The sequence below is a fragment of the Mesoplodon mirus genome (assembly GCF_964341445.2).
Source record: "Mesoplodon mirus genome assembly, chromosome: 2".
Taxonomy (NCBI): Eukaryota; Metazoa; Chordata; class Mammalia; order Artiodactyla; family Ziphiidae; genus Mesoplodon; species Mesoplodon mirus.
In genome coordinates, this window is record NC_138977.1 from 214,638,192 (window position 1) to 214,656,310 (window position 18,119).

General features: G+C 47.9%; 1 protein-coding gene across 1 annotated transcript in view; it reads left to right on the forward strand.

Annotated features, from left to right (window-relative positions):
* Positions 1–18,119, forward strand: part of VWA2 (von Willebrand factor A domain containing 2) — a gene marked incomplete at its 3' end in the record, with an annotated part of 58,225 nt that overhangs the window by 5,549 nt on the left and 34,557 nt on the right. Inside the window, 4 exon segments of the mRNA XM_082643730.1 lie at positions 4,504–4,565; positions 9,573–9,647; positions 10,971–11,104; positions 17,534–17,643. Of these exon segments, the coding sequence (XP_082499856.1) occupies positions 4,504–4,565; positions 9,573–9,647; positions 10,971–11,104; positions 17,534–17,643 (381 nt within the window).

Below are 18,119 nucleotides of genomic sequence, written 5' to 3' on the forward strand. Positions count from 1 at the left end.
GGGATCTTCCCAGACCAGGGCTCAAACCCGTGTCCCCTGCATTGGCAGGCAGACTCTCAACCACTGCGCCACCAGGGAAGCCCGTATCTGCTTAGGTTTGTCATCTAGTAGAGGGAGGGGCCCGTGTTCACTGAACCCCTTGCTCTGCGTCGGGAACCTTCTGCACTCCCTTTTACCTTGTCCTCACGGCAGCCTGCGGAGGCTGCTAGAATCCTAGTTTTGTAAAAAAATTAACAGGCCTGAGCCTCAGAGTCCCGCACGCGCCCAAGGTCAGAAGCTGTGATCCCAGAAAATCATCCTGAACCTCAGGACTAGACGGCGTGGAGAAGCCCTTTCCCTCTGCCCTGCACTGGCCCTTGTCTCCAGGCCTCGCCCCTGCCTGGCTTCCAGGCGCCAGGTGGGGACTTGTCCTGTGGCTGTTGTCTGAAGTAAGAGGAAAGAAAACAGGTCCTTGGGGAAAAGGAAAGTCTCTCTTGCTGGCATGAGCGGGGCAGGAGGCATGACAGCCCCTCCACGAGCCGGTATCCTCTCGGTCTACCTTTCTCCCTTTGATTGTGTCTGGGAAGCTCCTGCCTTCCTCCCGCTTGCAGTATTGCGTGTCCAATTTTCACTTAGATTAGGTGAGGATGTGAAGCCTCTGAGTTATTTGAAGCACAGAGACCCTCAGCTGGTTAGGATATTCGATTTGGTTTGCTTCAGAAATGTTTTGAAATCCAGCAAGCTGAATAGACAGGGGAGTAAGGTCCGACCATCGTAGGTCCACGATGGAGGGGAGATCAAAAAGAGATTTTTTTTTTTTTTAAACCAGAAGACACCTTGGTAGCATCTGGTCCAACCTCCTCATTTTGCAGGTGAGGAACTGTAGCCCCCTCTCAGGGTCGCACAGCATCGGGTGAGAAGTAGGGCCCCTGGATCCAGGATGCAGACTCTACCACCATGGGGTGGGCGTGGCTCCTGCCTGTCCGGGAGTGACTTACGGTGTGCCAGCTCAGTGTGGATGGAGTTCAGGGCTGTGGCTCTAGGACTCTGAGCTGACTTCGGCTCCAGGAGTAGCATGGTTAGAGGAAAGCCTGTTGGATTAGGAGCCAGAGACTTGAGCTGTGTGAAAACCCAGGACCCCTTCCCTTCTGAGCATCAGTGACGCCTTCCAGTCATCTCTGGGGTGTGTCCATTCATTCACTGAGTCTCCTTTTTACTTTTGACACCAGAGCACACCACCTGCGGGTAGGAGTGCAGGCCCAGGGGGTAAGCACGGGCCAGGAAAGCACACCCACCACCACTGGTTATTCATATTTCCTGCAATTCCAGTGAGGTCTGACAGTAGCACCTTCATGAACATGAGTTGGGTCTTTTTTTTTTTTTCTCACTGTTGTGGCCTCTCCCGTGGCGGAGCACAGGCAGGCTCCGGACGTGCAGGCTCAGCGGCCATGGCTCACAGGCCCAGCCGCTCCGCGGCATCCAGGATCTTCCCGGACCGGGGCACGAACCCGTGTCCCCTGCATCGGCAGGAGGACTCTCAACCACTGCGCCACCAGGGAAGCCCCGAGTTGGGTCATTTTTAACTCTTCTACAGTTCACAAGAATATACATTTCCTGGGTGACTTTGATTTTCAAGGCAGCCATTGCTCTCAGACTGGTCGGCAGATCCTCTGAATTCAGAGTGGAGTTCTGTTGTGTTCCTGCAGCTGGCAGGTGTGTTTTCAGTGCCCAGGCAGAGGTGGATGGGGTGCAGCAGACGGGTGAGACAAAAGTCACATGGCTGAGTCACCGAAGATGACCAGGTGTTTTGGAGAACTGGCGTCCCTAGTGGAGGTGGGGGATCCAAAAGGCCAGGATCCATAAATGAAGACTTGGGGCTTCTGCCTGGCTCTCCACGTTCTTAGATGCAGGAGAGTGGCCCTTACTGAGGATGTTAAAGGGACTTTTGGAGAGTGTCAGGTTGAAGTGAGTTTCCCCGCTGCATGTTGCACGCTTCTGTGCCCCCACAGAGGCTGACCGCTTCTCTCTCTGCCCTCATCTCTATAGACTGGGATTCTCCTGGAATCCTGCAGTGTTTCCCTTTCCACATCTCTGCTTAGGATTTTCTCTTTGGAATTATCTCCTGATTGAGTATCTGTGTTATTTGTTTAGTGGAAAGAAACATGTGCATTGCCTGGCTCTTCCTAGTATGGTGGATTTACAGTGTTGTGTTAGTTTCAGGTGTACAGCAAAGTGAATTAGTTATACATATACATATATCCACTTTTTTTTAGATTCTTTTCCCATGTAGGCCATTACATAGTATTGAGTGGAGTTCCTTGTGCTATACACCAGGTTCTTATTAGTTATCTATTTTATATATAGTAGTGTGTACATGTCAGTCCCAGTCTCCCAATTTATCCCTCCCCCTTTCTCCCCTGGTCACCATAAGTTTGTTTTCTATATTTGTGGCTCTACTTCTGTTTTGTAAATAAGTTCGTTTGTACCCTTTTTTTTAGATTGCACATATAAGTGATATATATTTGTCTTTCTGTGTCTGACTTCACTCAGTATGACAGTCTCTAGATCCATCCATGTTGCTGCAAATGGCATTACTTTGTTCTTTTTTTATGGCTGAGTAATATTCCATTGTATATATGTACCACATCTTCTTTATCCATTCCTCTGTTGATGGACATTTAGGTTGCTTCCATGTCCTGGCTATTGTAAATAGTGCTGCAGTGAACGTTGGGGTGCATGTATCCTTTTGAACCATGGTTTTCTCCAGGTATATTCTCAGGAGTGGGATTGGTGGGTCATATGGTAGTTCTATTTTTTTATTTTCTAAGGAACCTCCATACTGTTCTCCATAGTGGCTGTATCAGTTTACATTCCCACCAACAGTCAAGAGGGTTCCCTTTTCTCCACACCCTCTCCAGCATTTATTGTTTGTAGATTTTTTGATGATGGCCATTCTGACCCGAGTGAGGTGATACCTCATTGTAGTTTTGATTTGAATTTCTCTAATAATTAGTGATGTTGAGCATCTTTTCTTGTGCTTTTTGGCCATCTATATGTCTTCTTTGGAGAAATGTCTATTTAGATCTTCTGCCCATTTTTTTTTTTACGGTACGTGAGCCTCTCACTGTTGTGGCCTCTCCCGTTGCAGAGCACAGGCTCCGGACGCGCAGGCCCAGCGGCCATGGCTTATGGGCCCAGCCGCTCCGCGGCATATGGGATCCTCCCGGACCGGGGCACGAACCCGTGTCCCCAGCATCGGCAGGCGGACTCTCAACCACTGCGCCACCAGGGAAGCCCTTCTGCCCATTTTTTGATTGGGTTATTTGTTTTTTTGATATTGAGCTACATGGGCTGTTTGTATATTTTGGAGATTAATCCCTTGTCAGTTGCTTCATTGGCAAATATTTTCTCCCATTCTGAGGGTTGTCTTTTTGTTTTTTTTATGGTTTCCTTTGCTGTGCAAAAGCTTTTAAGTTTAATTAGATCCCATTTGTTTATTTTTTTTTATTTTCATTACTTTAGGAGGTGGATCAAAGAAGATCTTGCTGTGATTTATGTTTAATGCAGAAAAACTGTAGGGTGAGATCTTGAATGTATTGCATCCCAAAGGACAAAAAATAGAATTTCTAGAACCTATTGTTAAGATATTTTTAGATTTTTTTCCCTGATGAATTATGCTGGGGGAAAAAGTCCAAATTTCATCTATATGATCCCTTTCAGTTCTTATGCTACATGTATACTTACCAAAATATAAGTCTGTCTGAATTGTGCATCATATCTTTGTGATTGAAATGATAATATTGCATTTCCGGGCCTCACAGCTAAAATTAGAAGTAAACCTCAGATATGTGCCCTTATGGAATCAAAGTTATGGTCTATGGTTTCTCAAGAAAAGCTCTCACTTCACTTCCCATCCTTAATATCTCCCTCAGAAATCGATAAGTAATCAGGCTCCATGGAACTGAATTTTACGCATACTATAAGCATTAGGCAACAAAAAAACTTTACAAAAATACTTCTGTTTCTTCCTCAGCCATGTTACTGTTTTTAAGTAATTTAGAAAGTGCGGGCTGGGAGACCTTGCTCGTTTCAGAAAATGAAGACTTTGAAATCAGATCTTCAGTCTATCAGAATCTAACTCCTTGTGAAGAAATGGAGCTGCTGAGAGGGAGGGGTTTTCCCCAGGGTCACATGGCTGGTCAGGGTCGAGGCTGAGCAGGGCCCCGGGTCTCTTAACTCTGGACACAGGGCACCTTGCCAGAGTCTGTGAAGGAGCTGGGGGCTTTGGAGCTAGGTGTCTGGGGAAGATGTTAGGCTGTCCTTTAAAATCAGAGTCACTGGAGTAGTCTTCCCTGGCTTTTTGGGATTTGAGTCTTCTCCAGGCTACTGTAGTTGTCATGGCAAGGAGCAGCCTCTAGGGTCATATCTGTGCCCTGGGAGAGGCCGAGCGGGTGTTTGGAGGTGTGACTTGAGGAGCTCACGGAGCTGATTGCTGATGCTTTATTTTCTGTCCTCGCCCTATAGTTATATCAACATGCCCGCTTTCCTGTTGCTGGAAGCCATCTGCATTTTCCTGTTTGCCGAAGGTAAGTCTTCTTGGTTGTGGGGCGAGGGTTAAAGATGTTGAGGGGTTTGGTTTGCCTCACATCCTGTTGATTTTAACTTCTAAAGTTCTCGAGTGCATTTGTGTTTCTCCACTCCACGGCCACCTGCCTACTCTCAGCCCCATCATCTGGTGCTTGGACCACTGCAGTAGCCTCCTGACTGGTCTCTTTGGGTTCACCTGGTTCCCGTCCATCCTGTTTTTCACACATCAGCCATTTCAAAATGCAAATCTAATCATGTCTGGACCCCTCTCCACTCCCATCCCCTACCTGAAACTTTTAAGTGATGTCCTGTTGCTCTTAAGAGGCCCTGCCTGGGACTTCCCTGGTAGTCCAGTGGTCAAGACTTCAACTTCCAATACAGGGGGTGTGGGTTCGATCCCTGATCGGGGAGCTAAGATCCCCCATGCCCTGGGGACAAAAAAAAAACATTAAAAAAAAGGGGGGCTTCCCTGGTGGCACAGTGGTTGGGAGTCCACCTGCCAATGCGGGGGACGCGGGTTCGTGCCCTGGTCCAGGAGGATCCCACATGCCGCGGAGCGGCTGGGCCCATGAGCCGTGGCCGCTGAGCCTGCGCGTCCGGAGCCTGTGCTCCACAGCGGTGAGAGGCCCGCATACCACACACACACACACACACAAAAAGGAATCAATATTGTAACAAATTCAATAAAGACTTCAAAAAATGGTCCACATCAAAAAAAGAAATTAAAAAAAAAAAAGAGGCCCTGCCTGATCTGATCCTGTGCCACCTGGTGTCCCCTCTGGAGCCCCCTCTGTCCACGCTTTGTGTTGCAGCCCACACTCCTTCCAGGCCTGCCCGGCACCCTTGCTCCTTCCCACCCTAGGGGTTCTCAGTTATGGTGGCCTCTCTGCCTGGATCATCGCCTCACCCCAACACTGCTATTCTGGTAAACTCCTATTCACCTTCCAGCACCCAGCACAGTTCCTCCTGGATCCCCAGATCAGGTCAGATCCCCCTATTAAAACCTCCTGTGGTGTTGAGTTCCTCTGCTGTGTAGCGCTTAACACAGATATGAGTTTATTTCTGTGTGAATTTTTAAAAAATAATGTCCATCTTCTCCACTGGACGTAAGCTGCATGAGAAAGAGACTGCCTATTCTTCATTCACCACTTACTGTATGATCTTGGCTCCTAGCACTGAGCTTGACACATAGCTGGTGCTCAAGAAGCAGATTAATGAATGAATAATGGAGCAAATCAATTTTCTGTTTACTTCCCACTTTGGCCCTCCCAAGTTCTAGCCCCTTTGAAATATGAGATGGTAGAAAGGAATAGTGTGTTTTGTGGATTGTCGTCCAACGAGTGAGAACCAGTGGGCTGGGTGGCTGTCTGAGGCTAGCCCAGGGTCCTCTCGCGGTCTCTGAGGCTCTCTTCCAGTTCCTCCCTGGCCTGTGTTTCTGTGAGTAGGGGTACTCTCTGCTCATTGGCTGCTGTCATCACCTGCCTGTTCTCCGGAGCCTCAGGGAGAGAAGAGAGGCTGGAAGAAGGGTGTGCTTGCCCAGCCCGCCTGTCCCCTTTCTTGAAGTCATGTGGGTGCTGAATGTAACACAGTAGCTTCATGGCCAAGGAATCGGGGAGAAATGAGATGTGTTTGGGGACAGGGCCTGAATGTGGTCCCTGGGGGCCCAGGCACAGTAAAGGTTCTGTTCTAGCTCGTCGTGGAACTTTACCCTCCGTAGCCTGTCCAGTTTATAGAGCACTTGATCTGACCACCCCTAGGTTGTACGGATGAGGCAGGGGAGGCCCAGAGAGGTTCTGTGATTTGCCTGGGGCTGCACAGCTGTCAGTAGCAGGGCTGAGATGAAAACCCACCACCCACTCCACCCCGTCCCCATCCAGCTCCTTAGCACCACCCATGACCCCCGCCCTCCCCAGATAGGTGGTCCTCAGAGGTGTGGGCTGACTTGGTTGGGAGAGGAAGCAACAGTCAACACGTTCATCAGCTCCCTGTTCCAAGGGGGACTTCTGCAGAGTCCTGAGGTAGTTTCACAGGGGCACAGTGGGGACATCACCCTGGTACCCGCTCCCCTGAAGGAGGCCTCACCTGAAGCCTGGCACCCACCAGGACAGCTGGCCACGTGATGCAGAGTTACATTGGCTGAGTCACATCTGTGGTGAGCGGTCTCTGGTCATGGAGCGCCTCCTCCCTCCCATCCAGGGCGATGGCCGGTCTGTTTCCAGCTGGAGAATTTGCTGGTAAGACATTTAAAGAGGAACAGGACCTTAGGGAATTCCTTAGCTCCTGGACCCCTTTGCCAGTAATTCATGGGCTCATTCAGGAAAGCTTAGTGCCTACTGGCTTTGACTACAGGGTCAAAGGATGTGAGCATTTTTATAGTTCTTAATTCATTTGGCCAAACTGTGTGCAGAGAGCTGGGCTGGGCTCTGTGGAGGACAGGTGGAGGTGTTCCTGCCCTCGGAGAACTTCCGGGGGTGCAGGGCTCACGGGAGCTGCACCGCATCATGGGATGGGCTGCAGCAGGAACCTCCCAAGTTGACAAGATCTTGATGATGTCGAATGCACTGACGCAGAAAGCCTCCATTTTCTGGAGGACCGATTTGCTGAATTACTGAGTGATTTTTGTGATCTTTTGTTTTTGGACTTTGGGGGGTAAGTGTTGCCTCTGCTTCTGTCCCGGCGTCTGCCATGTGTTTTATGGAAGTGCAGGATTTTTTTTTCTTTAATTCAGTCTACTGTCTGTATTGTAGTTTATGTGTTGTTTCTGCCTCTGGTGGCAAAATGGCCGTGGCGGACTTTCTTGGACTTCAGGACATCTACTTGCTTGTCTGACAGCTTTTGACTGTGGAGCTAATGGCTGGTTCAGCATTTTGGCCTAGAACCATCTTCTACTCGAGTAGAGGTTAAGGGGAGGGCATATCAGGTAAGCAGGAACTCAAAGATATGGTCGGGGGAGAAGTAGACACTGGTTTAGTTTGTTTTTCAGGGACTAGTGAATGTAGAGGAGCCACAGAAGGTGGAGCTGGGACCAGCCAAGGGGGTAGTTGCTTAATGCAGCGGTCCCCAACCTTTTTGGCACCAGAGACTGGTTTTGTGGAAGACAGTTTTTCCATGGACCCGCATGGAAGGGGATGGTTTCGGGGTGATTCAAGAGCGTTACATTTATTATGCACCTTATTTCTATTATTATTACATTGTAATATATAATGAAATAATTGTACAACTCACCATAATGCCGACAGGAGGCGGAGCTCGGGTGGTAATGCGAGCAATGGGGAGCAGCTCTAAATACAGATGAAGCTTCACTCACTTGCCTGCCTGCCGCTCACCTCCCGCTGTGCAGTCCGGTTCCTAACTGGTCATGGACCAGTACTGGTCCATGGCCCGGGGGTTGGGGACTCCTGGCCTTATGAACTCCAGGGGGTGCTGCCAATGAGAAGCATGTCCCCCAGAACCTGACATCATTTTTTGGTGTCCTCCTCCTGGTCACCTTACTGGTGGGGGCAAATCCCCCTGAGCCCAACTTCCCTGTGTTGTGTGATTCCTACCCTACCCCCCACCCCCGCCTGGCTCCCTCTCCTTTACCTCTTTCCTTGGCAGTGCCCCCCACCCCATCTCACATTCCTTCATCTGCCCCGTTCCTGGCCTGTCCGGCTCCTGGGCTTTGCCCACCCTCACTTTGTGCCCATGGTGCTTACCCAGCGCACATGGAAGTTTATAAGCATCTACGTGTCTCCTTCTTCTGACAGTGGCCACGCACAGTTGGCTTTTCAAATAATCCCTCTAAGTGGCACCTCACTGTCTTCAGAACTCTCATCGGGGTTGGCTTGCTGTTCAGCACCTGGCATGTTACCTGCCCTCAAAGTTCATTTTGAAAATTGTTGTTGGCTGCTCATATGCCATTAGTACAATTTTACTGGGTATCACATAGAAGAAAAAAAATGTATCCACAAGCTTTCTACCCCAAAACTTTTTAGCCCTTGTTCATATTAATTGCACTGAATGAATGTATCAGTGTTTACTGAGAGTTCTATCTCTTTGGATATTTGTTATCACCATCATTCCTCTGAAACAAGTAACATTGAAGGGAGTGTCTTGGTGCACATTTTCCCTTCTCTAAAGTTGTTTTTCCTTTGGATCAATTCCCAGGTGCGATACTATGGAGCCTAAGCACTTTGATGACTCTTAATTCATTTGGCTAAATTGTTTTCCAAAAGGGTTGTACCAATTTACAGTGCCACCACTGGAAAAGCTTTTCCTGATTTAATCTTTCCCCAGTTACACTTAAATGTAAAACTTGATCATCAAAATTTCACATTTAAAAGGGTATTCCATTGTTTGAGTTAAAGTGTTTTGTCACCTGTTTGAAAAATTTCCTTGTGCTTTTCTGTGAATTCTCTTTCTTCTATGAATTGTCTGTTCACGTCCAAGGTTAATGTTTATGGCAAGATGCTACACCCAGAGGGGCACTCAGTTATCATGCCTACCCAGGGACGAAACTCATCAGAATCACAGGCTCTCTATATCCCCCCATATATTTTTTTAATTTTTCTCTTCAAAATACCCAAATTTAGGGGCTTCCCTGGTGGCGCAGTGGTTGGGAGTCCGCCTGCCGATGCAGGGGACATGGGTTCGTGCCCCGGTCCGGGAGGATCCCACATGCCGCAGAGCGGCTGGGCCCGTGAGCCATGGCCGCTGAGCCTGCGCATCCGGAGCCTGTGCTCCGCAACGGGAGAGGCCACAGCAGTGAGAGGCCCGCGTACCACAGCGACAACAACAAAAATACCCAAATTTAAATGCAAAGATACCTGATAGAAGTGGGGCTGTTGGTGGGGGCGGAGGGAATTATTTATGTTATCCATCTGGTAATTTTTAAGATACAATATCATTAAACTTTCACATTCCTGTTTTCTCTCTTGTGACCCGTTTGTTCTGGTCATATAACGTGGAGACTAAGACTCCTCCCCTCTCTGCCTTGTAGTGACTGCTTCTGGTGTTTTCTCTCCTAGTGCCCCCATCCCTCCCTCTTCAGGAAGTCCACGTGAGCAAGGAGACCATTGGGAAGATTTCAGTTGCCAGCAAAAGTAAGCCCACGTTTTACTTAACCCTCCAAACACCTACTTCAGCCTCTGTGGGATGGACTCAAGAGAAGCCATGTTACTCCGGACAGTTTCTGCCCCACTCCTGTCTTCTTTCATGCTGTGGCCAGAGTCATTTTCCCCAAACAGGGGCCTGACCAATTTGCTCTCCTGGGTAAAAACCCTAGGAAGATCCCTGTTGCCGAATTTCTTGGCCCGTGCTTCAAGGTCTTCTGTTGTGTGACCACCATCTATGCAACCAGCCTCGTCTGCTGCCATATTCCTTCTCTTCCTCCCTGCTCGTCATCCCCTCCACGTGCTCAAGCCACACCCGCCCACTCCTAGGGAGCCTGCAGTCCCTTCCCTCCCTCTCTGGTGAAATCCCCCTTGCATGCTGCTGCTAGGTGGCGCCTTCTCACTGGTGCTTCTCTGAGTTCTGCTCTGTTGCATCTTCCTGGTGAGGTGATAGGGTGTGGACTCTGGAGCCACACCTGTGGACAGCCTCAGTTTGATTACCGGCTCCACCACTTTCTGGTACTCTGGCCTTAGGAAATTCCTGAATTGCCCTGTGCCCTGCTCTCCTTATCTCTCCAATGGGAATGCAGATTGTAAATCTGTTTAGGGGTGGGGGTAGGGGGCTAGAGAGCTGATAGCTAAAGAGTACAGGGTTTCCTTTTGAGGAGATGGAAAATGTTCTAAAATTGATTGTGATGGTGATAAATATATCTGTGAATATACTAAAAACCATTGAAGTGTATACTTTAAATGGGTGACTGGTATGGTATGTGAATATTATCTCAATATAACTGTTGAAAAATAAAGAAATAGTATATCAAGGTGGTTATGAGAATTAAATAAATTAGTACATATAAAGTGTTTAAAGCATCACCTGGCATATAGGAAAGATGCAGTCAGTGCTGGTTATCATTACGTAGACTCTTGGGTAATGCAGCCTTACGAACCAGGGTTCCTGGCTGTGTCCCAGACAAGATTGTGACCCCTGAGGGCAGGAACCAAGGCTCTTGGGTATCCCTCACTGGCCCAGGAGCCCCTCCTCTCATACGGCTCAGTTAGTGTTGTTGAATTAGACTCTTCCATTATTATACAGGCTTTCATGAGTTGTGCTCATGGTAGGTGGGTGCTCCCTGCTGCAGAGGAGGGCTGCCTCTGGCCCAGAATATCTCCAGTGTTATTTCCCCCATTGGGCTTAGAGGAGCTTGACCCACCACAAGGTTGTTTCCGCCTCCACTCTGCTTTGGGAGTAAGATCTTTTGGGGACCAGACTGTAGGGAAGCTGATTGTCACCCATTCTGTCCCCCTCTCCCCTAGTGATGTGGTGCTCGGCTGCGGCGGACATCCTGTTTCTGATCGATGGCTCTCACAGCATTGGGAAAGGGAGCTTTGAAAGGTCCAAGCACTTTGCCATCACGGTCTGTGATGCTCTGGACAACAACCCCAGGAGGGTGAGTGCAAGTCTCGTTGTCTTTGTATGAGGGCGTCTTTGGCTGCAAGTGACAGAAATTCTATCTTAAGCAAAAGAGGGCATTTACTGGCTTGTGGAACCAGGAAGACTAAGGAGGTGAATCCTGGTTCTAGGCACGATGGGATCCAGGGACTCAATCCCTCTCTTTTTCTCCTCCTCTCCATTTTGCTTCCCTCTGTTGGCTTCCTTCCCAGGCAGGTTTTCCTTACATAGCAAAATTGCCCTACATTGTCCCTCAAGGTAGTCACCCAGGAAAAAGAAAGTAGACTTCTTACCCTGTAGAGCTGGCAGAAGTCCCAGGGAGGGCTCTGATTGGACAGGCATAGGTCACATGACAGTCCCTTGACCAATCACAGAAGTCAAAGGGAAGAGCTTGTCTGGCCAAACCTGAGTCATGTGCTTATCCTCATTCTTGCGGTGGGGATGAACACTTGGATTTCCCACTAGAAAGAGAGGTTGTGTTTGCAGAACAGTGGGAAAGGGAAAGTATGCTGGCAGACAAAAACTATAACTGCCTCTGAAGACTAGAGTCGTAATATGAAACACAGCTCCTACCCTCTCTGTTCACTTGAAAGGAACAGCTCCTGCCTAATCAATCCAGCCAGTATCTTCATTTCTTGTTCTTCCTTGTTTCAAATAGCAAGTCTTAAATGTCAGCAGTGTGCTAGCTGTGGCTCTTGTTGCTAAAGGGGCATTTTGGAACAACTCAACAGAAAAACAGGCAATGAACACAGATAGTTCCCAGAAAATGAAACATAGATGGCCCTTAGACATAGGAAAAGATGCCCAACCTCACTCAATGTAATAGCAAATCTCTGACCGATATACCATTTTTCACTTAACTAGATTAGCAAAACTCCAAAGTTTGGTGTCATGCTCCATTGGCAAGTCTGTAGGAAACCGGTGTGCTCATGCACTGCTGGTGGGAATGTGCAACCTCTCTATAGAGGAATCTGTAATAACAGTGTCTATCAAAATTACAAAGGCTGGGACCCTTTGACTCAGTATTTTATTCTACAGATACTCCCACAGGTGCAAAATAATGCACATATGAAGTTATTCATTGCAGTGTTGTTTGTAATTGTAAAAGATTTCAGGTAACCCAAAGGCCTGCTCACAGGGGACAGGTAAATCTATTATGGTGTCTTCATATAATGAAACACAGGGCAGCTTTAGAAAGTGAATGAGGAAAATCGCTGATGCGGAAAGACACCAAAACAAATTGAGTGTAAAAATAAGGTGCAGGGCTTCCCTGGTGGCGCAGTGGTTGAGAGTCCGCCTGCCGATGCAGGGGACACGGATTCGTGCCCCGGTCCGGGAAGATCCCACATGCCGTGGAGCGGCTGGGCCCGTGAGCCATGGCCGCTGAGCCTGCGCGTCCGGAGCCTGTGCTCCGCAACGGGAGAGGCCACAACAGTGAGAGGCCCGTGTACCGCAAAAATAAAAAATAAAAAAATAAGGTGCAAATGGTATGTATAATGTGTTACCTTTTATGAAAAATGAAGATGAAAAGAGTCTATATTTGTATTCGTCTGTATGTGCATGAAGAAACTCTGGAGGGATTTGTAAGAGGCTAAGAGCAGCAGTTTCCCATTGAGGGAGAGGGTGGGAACTGAGCAGATGGGGCACAAGTCCAGCGGGAGGCCCATCCGTATAAACGTCTTTATACTTTATGGATTTTGAACCACGTGAACTGACTCAAAAATCAAGTAAATTTACGGAGGGCATTTTGGTCTGGAAAGCTATAATTACTTGAATTAGGGGCTAGTCACATACAGGTCGAGGAAGGAAGTGGTTTTCCAAGATGACATTCCTGGGTTAATCCTAGAAAAAGCTCTAGGATTTAGGAGCAAAATAATGGCTTTTAACGAGGGCCAGATTTTCTCCAGAATGACATGTCGTTTGCGGAGAGTGAGCACATTACCGTGGACCTCAGGCCGTCTTGCATGGTTATAGCTGACATCATTCCTTCGAGGCATGAACAGCCTGGAAGTTCCAACCGTGAAGTCAACCCATCACAGACCCTCAGAGGGTCAGGGCCAAGGGCAGCTGAATCTCTACCCTCCTACACACAGGGCCCTGATTTTAAAAGGAAGTGATTCTCTATGAAGTTTCACTAATTTTTTCATGGAGGAAGAGCCATAAAGATCAAACACTGTTGACCTTGGCATGGATATAATATGTCCTGAAATGGGTGGCCTGGAGACCCCAGCGGATGGCAAGTTGGAAGGGAAGAGTTGTATGGATTATTAGAGAATGTTTTACAACTGAAGAAACAGGCTCAGAGAGGCTAAGTGACTGCCTAGGGTCACACAGCAATCTTAGAAGAGAACTAAGCTTGGAAGAACTGGTGCTCTTGACTCTCAGCCCAGGACTTCACATTCTGCTGTCACAATCACGTAGCATGTGGACAGCAGGCAACATGGTGTTGTGTGTATGTGTATCTGTGTATGTGGAAGTGGTGGGTGCTGATGGAATTCAGCATCCTCAAAGAGAGGGTAAGAAAACTATGACAGAAAAACTTGATGGGTGGTGCTGTTGGGAGCAACTACCTCAACACACAGATCCCCAGATTTCAGGGAATTTAATCTCAGCGTTGCCAAACCACGTCTAGAATGTGGCATTTTTTAGGTTAGATATTGGCAAACCAGACGGTGCCCACAACAAGAAGACGGAACAGTGAGAGGCCTGGACTTTTCCATGTGAGGGAACCTGATTATCATTTTCATGGGAAAGAGGGTGCCTAGCGGCTCTCTTTTATTAAGAGGACATAGTCTGGGTGTTGAGGGAACTGTATTTGGCTTGTCCTGAGAAAACTTTCTCACAGCAAGACCTGTTGAGCAAAGGAGTTGGGTGTCTATTTCACGAGCAAACGAGAACCTCCACCTCCAAGCTGCTCAGACTCGATGGAATTGCTAGCGAAGGGTTTTTGCATTAGGGTGATTTCAGATGCTTCAGTCTGACTTGTGGCTTCAGGTTTTGTGTGTTTGCTGCTGCATTTTGGTGTCATCGTCTTATCTCCATGTACAAGGGATGTGATTTGCACCTAATTTTACTTTCCAGGAAGAAATTTTTTTTTTTTTTTTTTTTTCCTGGTACGCTGGCCTCTCACTGTTGTGGCCTCTCCCGTTGCGGAGCACAGGCTCCGGACGCGCAGGCTCAGCGGCCATGGCTCACGGGCCCAGCCGCTCCGCGGCATGTGGGATCTTCCTGGACCGGGGCACGAACCTGTGTCCCCTGCATTGGCAGGCGGACGCTCAACCACTGCGCCACCAGGGGAGCCCCAGGAAGAAATTTTTAAGTAGCTATAAATTAAGGCTTTTTATGGAGGCTCTGTTTTGAGGTGGATTTAAGGTGTTTAAAAAGTCTTTCTCTCAACCCTTAAGCTGAGAAGTTCACTTCCTGGCTCTAATATAATGATTGCAGCAGAGTGATTACAGTGTGGTGAGAAATCTGGGCGGGCTTGCTTCTGAGCATACAGTAAACTGAAGATAAAAGGTAACTATTTTGCTCCCAAACCACCAATTAAATTAAATGCCTTGACTACTGACTCAAGCTGTTTCCATCTTGTTTTGTTTTGAAGTTGGCTCCTTCCTGGTTAATTTAAATAAATACACCCAGCTGTTGGTCTCAAGGGAGTTTTTAAACTAATTCATTAACATGATTCAAAAAAAAAAAGACATTCAATGAAAAATATCCCTCCCAGTCACACATTTTCTATTTGCCGGGCCCCGTCCCCCTGCTGTCTTGAGCATCCTTACAGAATCGCTTCATGCAAATATAAGCAATATGAATATATATTCTAATTTTTGCCCTTTTAACACAAAGGGTAGCATGCTATACACACAGTTTTATCCCTTGCCTTTTTCTCTTTACATTATCTTGGAAGTCTTTCCATATCTAGGTAGACAGGTAATATAGGTCTTAATATAGGCATGTACACTATATCATTTTTTATAGCTGATTAATGTTCCATTGTAAGGATTTACCAAGGTTTAGTTAACCAGCCCTTATTGATGGACATCCACTATTACAAATATATTGTGAGCTTGTAAATATGTCATTTCACACATGTAGAAGTATATAGCTGTAGGATAAATTCCCGATAGCCCCATGCATTAGTAATTTTCAATAAATATTGACAAATTGCTCTCTATGGATGCCATCACATTTATGTTCTTATAGCAGTGTTTGAGAATACTGGTTTCCCCGTGCAAACATTGTATCTGGCTTTTTGCTACATCTCAGTGCAACACAATCAAGCATCTTTTCTTATTAAAGAGCCATTTTGTATTTCCTGTTCTGTGATCTCTGTTCATAGTCTTGGCCCATTTTTCTGTTGGATTGTTGGTCTTTACACATATCAATTCCTAGACACTATATATTGGGGAAACTAACCTTTTTTTTTTTTTTAATTTATTTATTTTTTGGCTGCGTTGAGTCTTCATTGCTGTGCGCGGGCTTTCTCTAGCTGTGGCAAGCGGGGTCTACTCTTTGCTGCAGTGCATGGGCTTCTCATTGCTGTGGCTTCTGTTGTTGCAGAGCATGGGCTCTAGGCGTGCAGGCTTCAGTAGCTGTGGCTCACGGGCTCTAGAGTGCAGGCTCAGTAGTTATGGCACACGGGCTTAGTTGCTCCGCAGCATGTGGGATCTTCCTGGACCAGGACTCGAACCCGTGTCCCCTGCACTGGCAGGCGGATTCTTAACCACTGCACCACCAGGGAAGCCCGGGGAAACTAACCTTTTGTCTCTGACGTGAGTTGCAATAACTTTTCATTTTGTCTTCATTCTTTGGTTGTGTTATGATATGTTTTGCCCTGTAGAAGTTTTCTTCATGTACTCAGATTTATCAGTTTTCCTTTACGACTTCTGGATTGCAAGTCTTTTCTACTTTGAAATTACGAAGGAATTCTCCCAAGTTTTCTAGAACTTTTATGGTTACATTTTTGACATTTAAATCTTGAATCCATTTGCAGTTTATCCTTTATTATTTTTCAGATGGCTATCCAGTTGTCCCAATATCACTTACTGACTGTACCATCTTTTCCCAATGGTTTGAGATGCTCCCTTTATCCCATGCTAAATCCAGGGGAGATTTTAAACAGGGCGCTTTTCAGAAACTCCTTCCTGGGGTTCTCTACTACTCTGCTTTCCGGTGTCCCTCTCCCTCACATGCCCACCCAAGACTTAAATTTCTTCCTACTTAAGATTCCCAACAGCTCCTCCTCAGAACTTCCTGTGGGAGGAAGCTCCAATGGGCTGTGCTCCCTGGGAGCAGGTGCAGCCGGCCTGGTGTGGCCAAGTGCTTTGATGGGCTCCCAAGCGCCAGGCCTGTTAAGGGATCAGCAGTGAAGGAACTCACAGAGCAGGAGAAAATCAGCGTCGTTGTTTAAATATGAATCACTTGGCCCACTTGCAATCTTGGCCAGAATCCGGGTTAATTGTGAGAATAGTAACTGACAATGTAGTTTCTCCAGGAGTTTAGAGAGCCAGTGACTTAGGTGCAGGGGTTAGGCCCTCAAGAGGAAGCTTAAATGTTTAAACCCTTCTCTGCTTGACACACACGAATCTTAAGGATCCAGGGAGTGACTTTACTTGGTTTCCCTTCTCCAGTTTTGCAAGGCATTGAATTTTCTCCCACGGCCTTCTGAATGAGGATGCCAAATCAGGACTCACCTGTGGCTCTCACAACCTCCGCTACAGAGGAACTTCAGCTCCAATAGCGCTCGTCTCCGATTAGGGAGCTGCTTGTCCCCCCAGTCTGACTCTGGCTTGGAGATCTGGCCTTTCCCTAGCTTGGCAGGAGGAGGCCTGGGAGAGCGGGCCCCCCAACCAAGGATGGGTGTGTGGTGGCCGCGGATAGCTTCTGTGACACCCCTGGTTGGGGGTTTCGCTGAAGTCGTGTGCTGGCTGAGAAGGTGATCGGCGTGACGGGCTTAGTGAAGATCACAGGCACCAAGTCCAAGGCCACGCTCCTATCTCACGAGCCCTGGGCCAGACCTGTATCCTCTTTATTTTAGTTTCTCCAGCAGTAATGTGGGTGGGAATAGCACCCCTGTGGGTTAAATGTAATAAAGACTTGAGAAGGCTTAAAACAGTGCTTACACCTGGGAGGCAGGAAGTGTGAGCAGGGACGCTAAAGCTCACAGCTCCGCCCAGAGAGCTGTTGGAATGGGCGTCGAATTGGTGGTGGCCAGTGTGGAGCACGGGCAGATGTGACCGTCTCCTTCCAGCTTGTCCTCTCAGTCTTTGGAACCTTCTTTTAAGGAGATGAGAGAAAGGCCAGCACTGGTATTTGTGAGTGGGCAGGAGGCAGGGTCGTTAACCTTTCTCGTCCCTTCTTTCCTCGTAGGGATGTTTGTGACTTGACCCTGCTCTCGGGCCCCTGGGCCCTGGGTCTCCCACTGCAGGTCAGGGTGGGAGCGGTCCAGTTCAGTTCCGTCCCTCGTCTGGAATTCCCCATGGATGCATCTTCAACCCAACAGGAAGTGAAGGCAAGGATCAAGAGGATGGTTTTCAAGTAAGTACGATCAGATACTGCCGTGGTTAGGATGAAGCTAGCTGCTCTCAGAATCGTCCCTTGAAGGGTTGGGCCTGCTCTTGACCTCACAGAGAGAGAGGCTGTGGCCCGCCTTCCAAAAGCCCAGCCGAGCGCAGCAGGTGATAAGAATTCCCTTCTCAAAGCTGCCCCTTGTTACATAATAATGTCCCAGGTGGAAACTTAAATGCAAGTTAAAAAAAAAAGATTTGCTGTTACTGTGTGTGGTTGTCAGCTGGGAGAAAGGGCTAGTGAAGGTGGAGACAGGTTAAGAGCATGAGGTGGTAGGAAGAACCCTGGGTCCTTCTCCCAGTTCTGTCCCTGGTGACCACACAGCCGGGAGAATTCACCATGCTTCTTTTTTTTTTGCAGTACACGGGCCTCTCACTGCTGTGGCCTCTCCCGTTGCGGAGCACAGGCTCCGGACACGCAGGCTCAGCGGCCATGGCTCGTGGGCC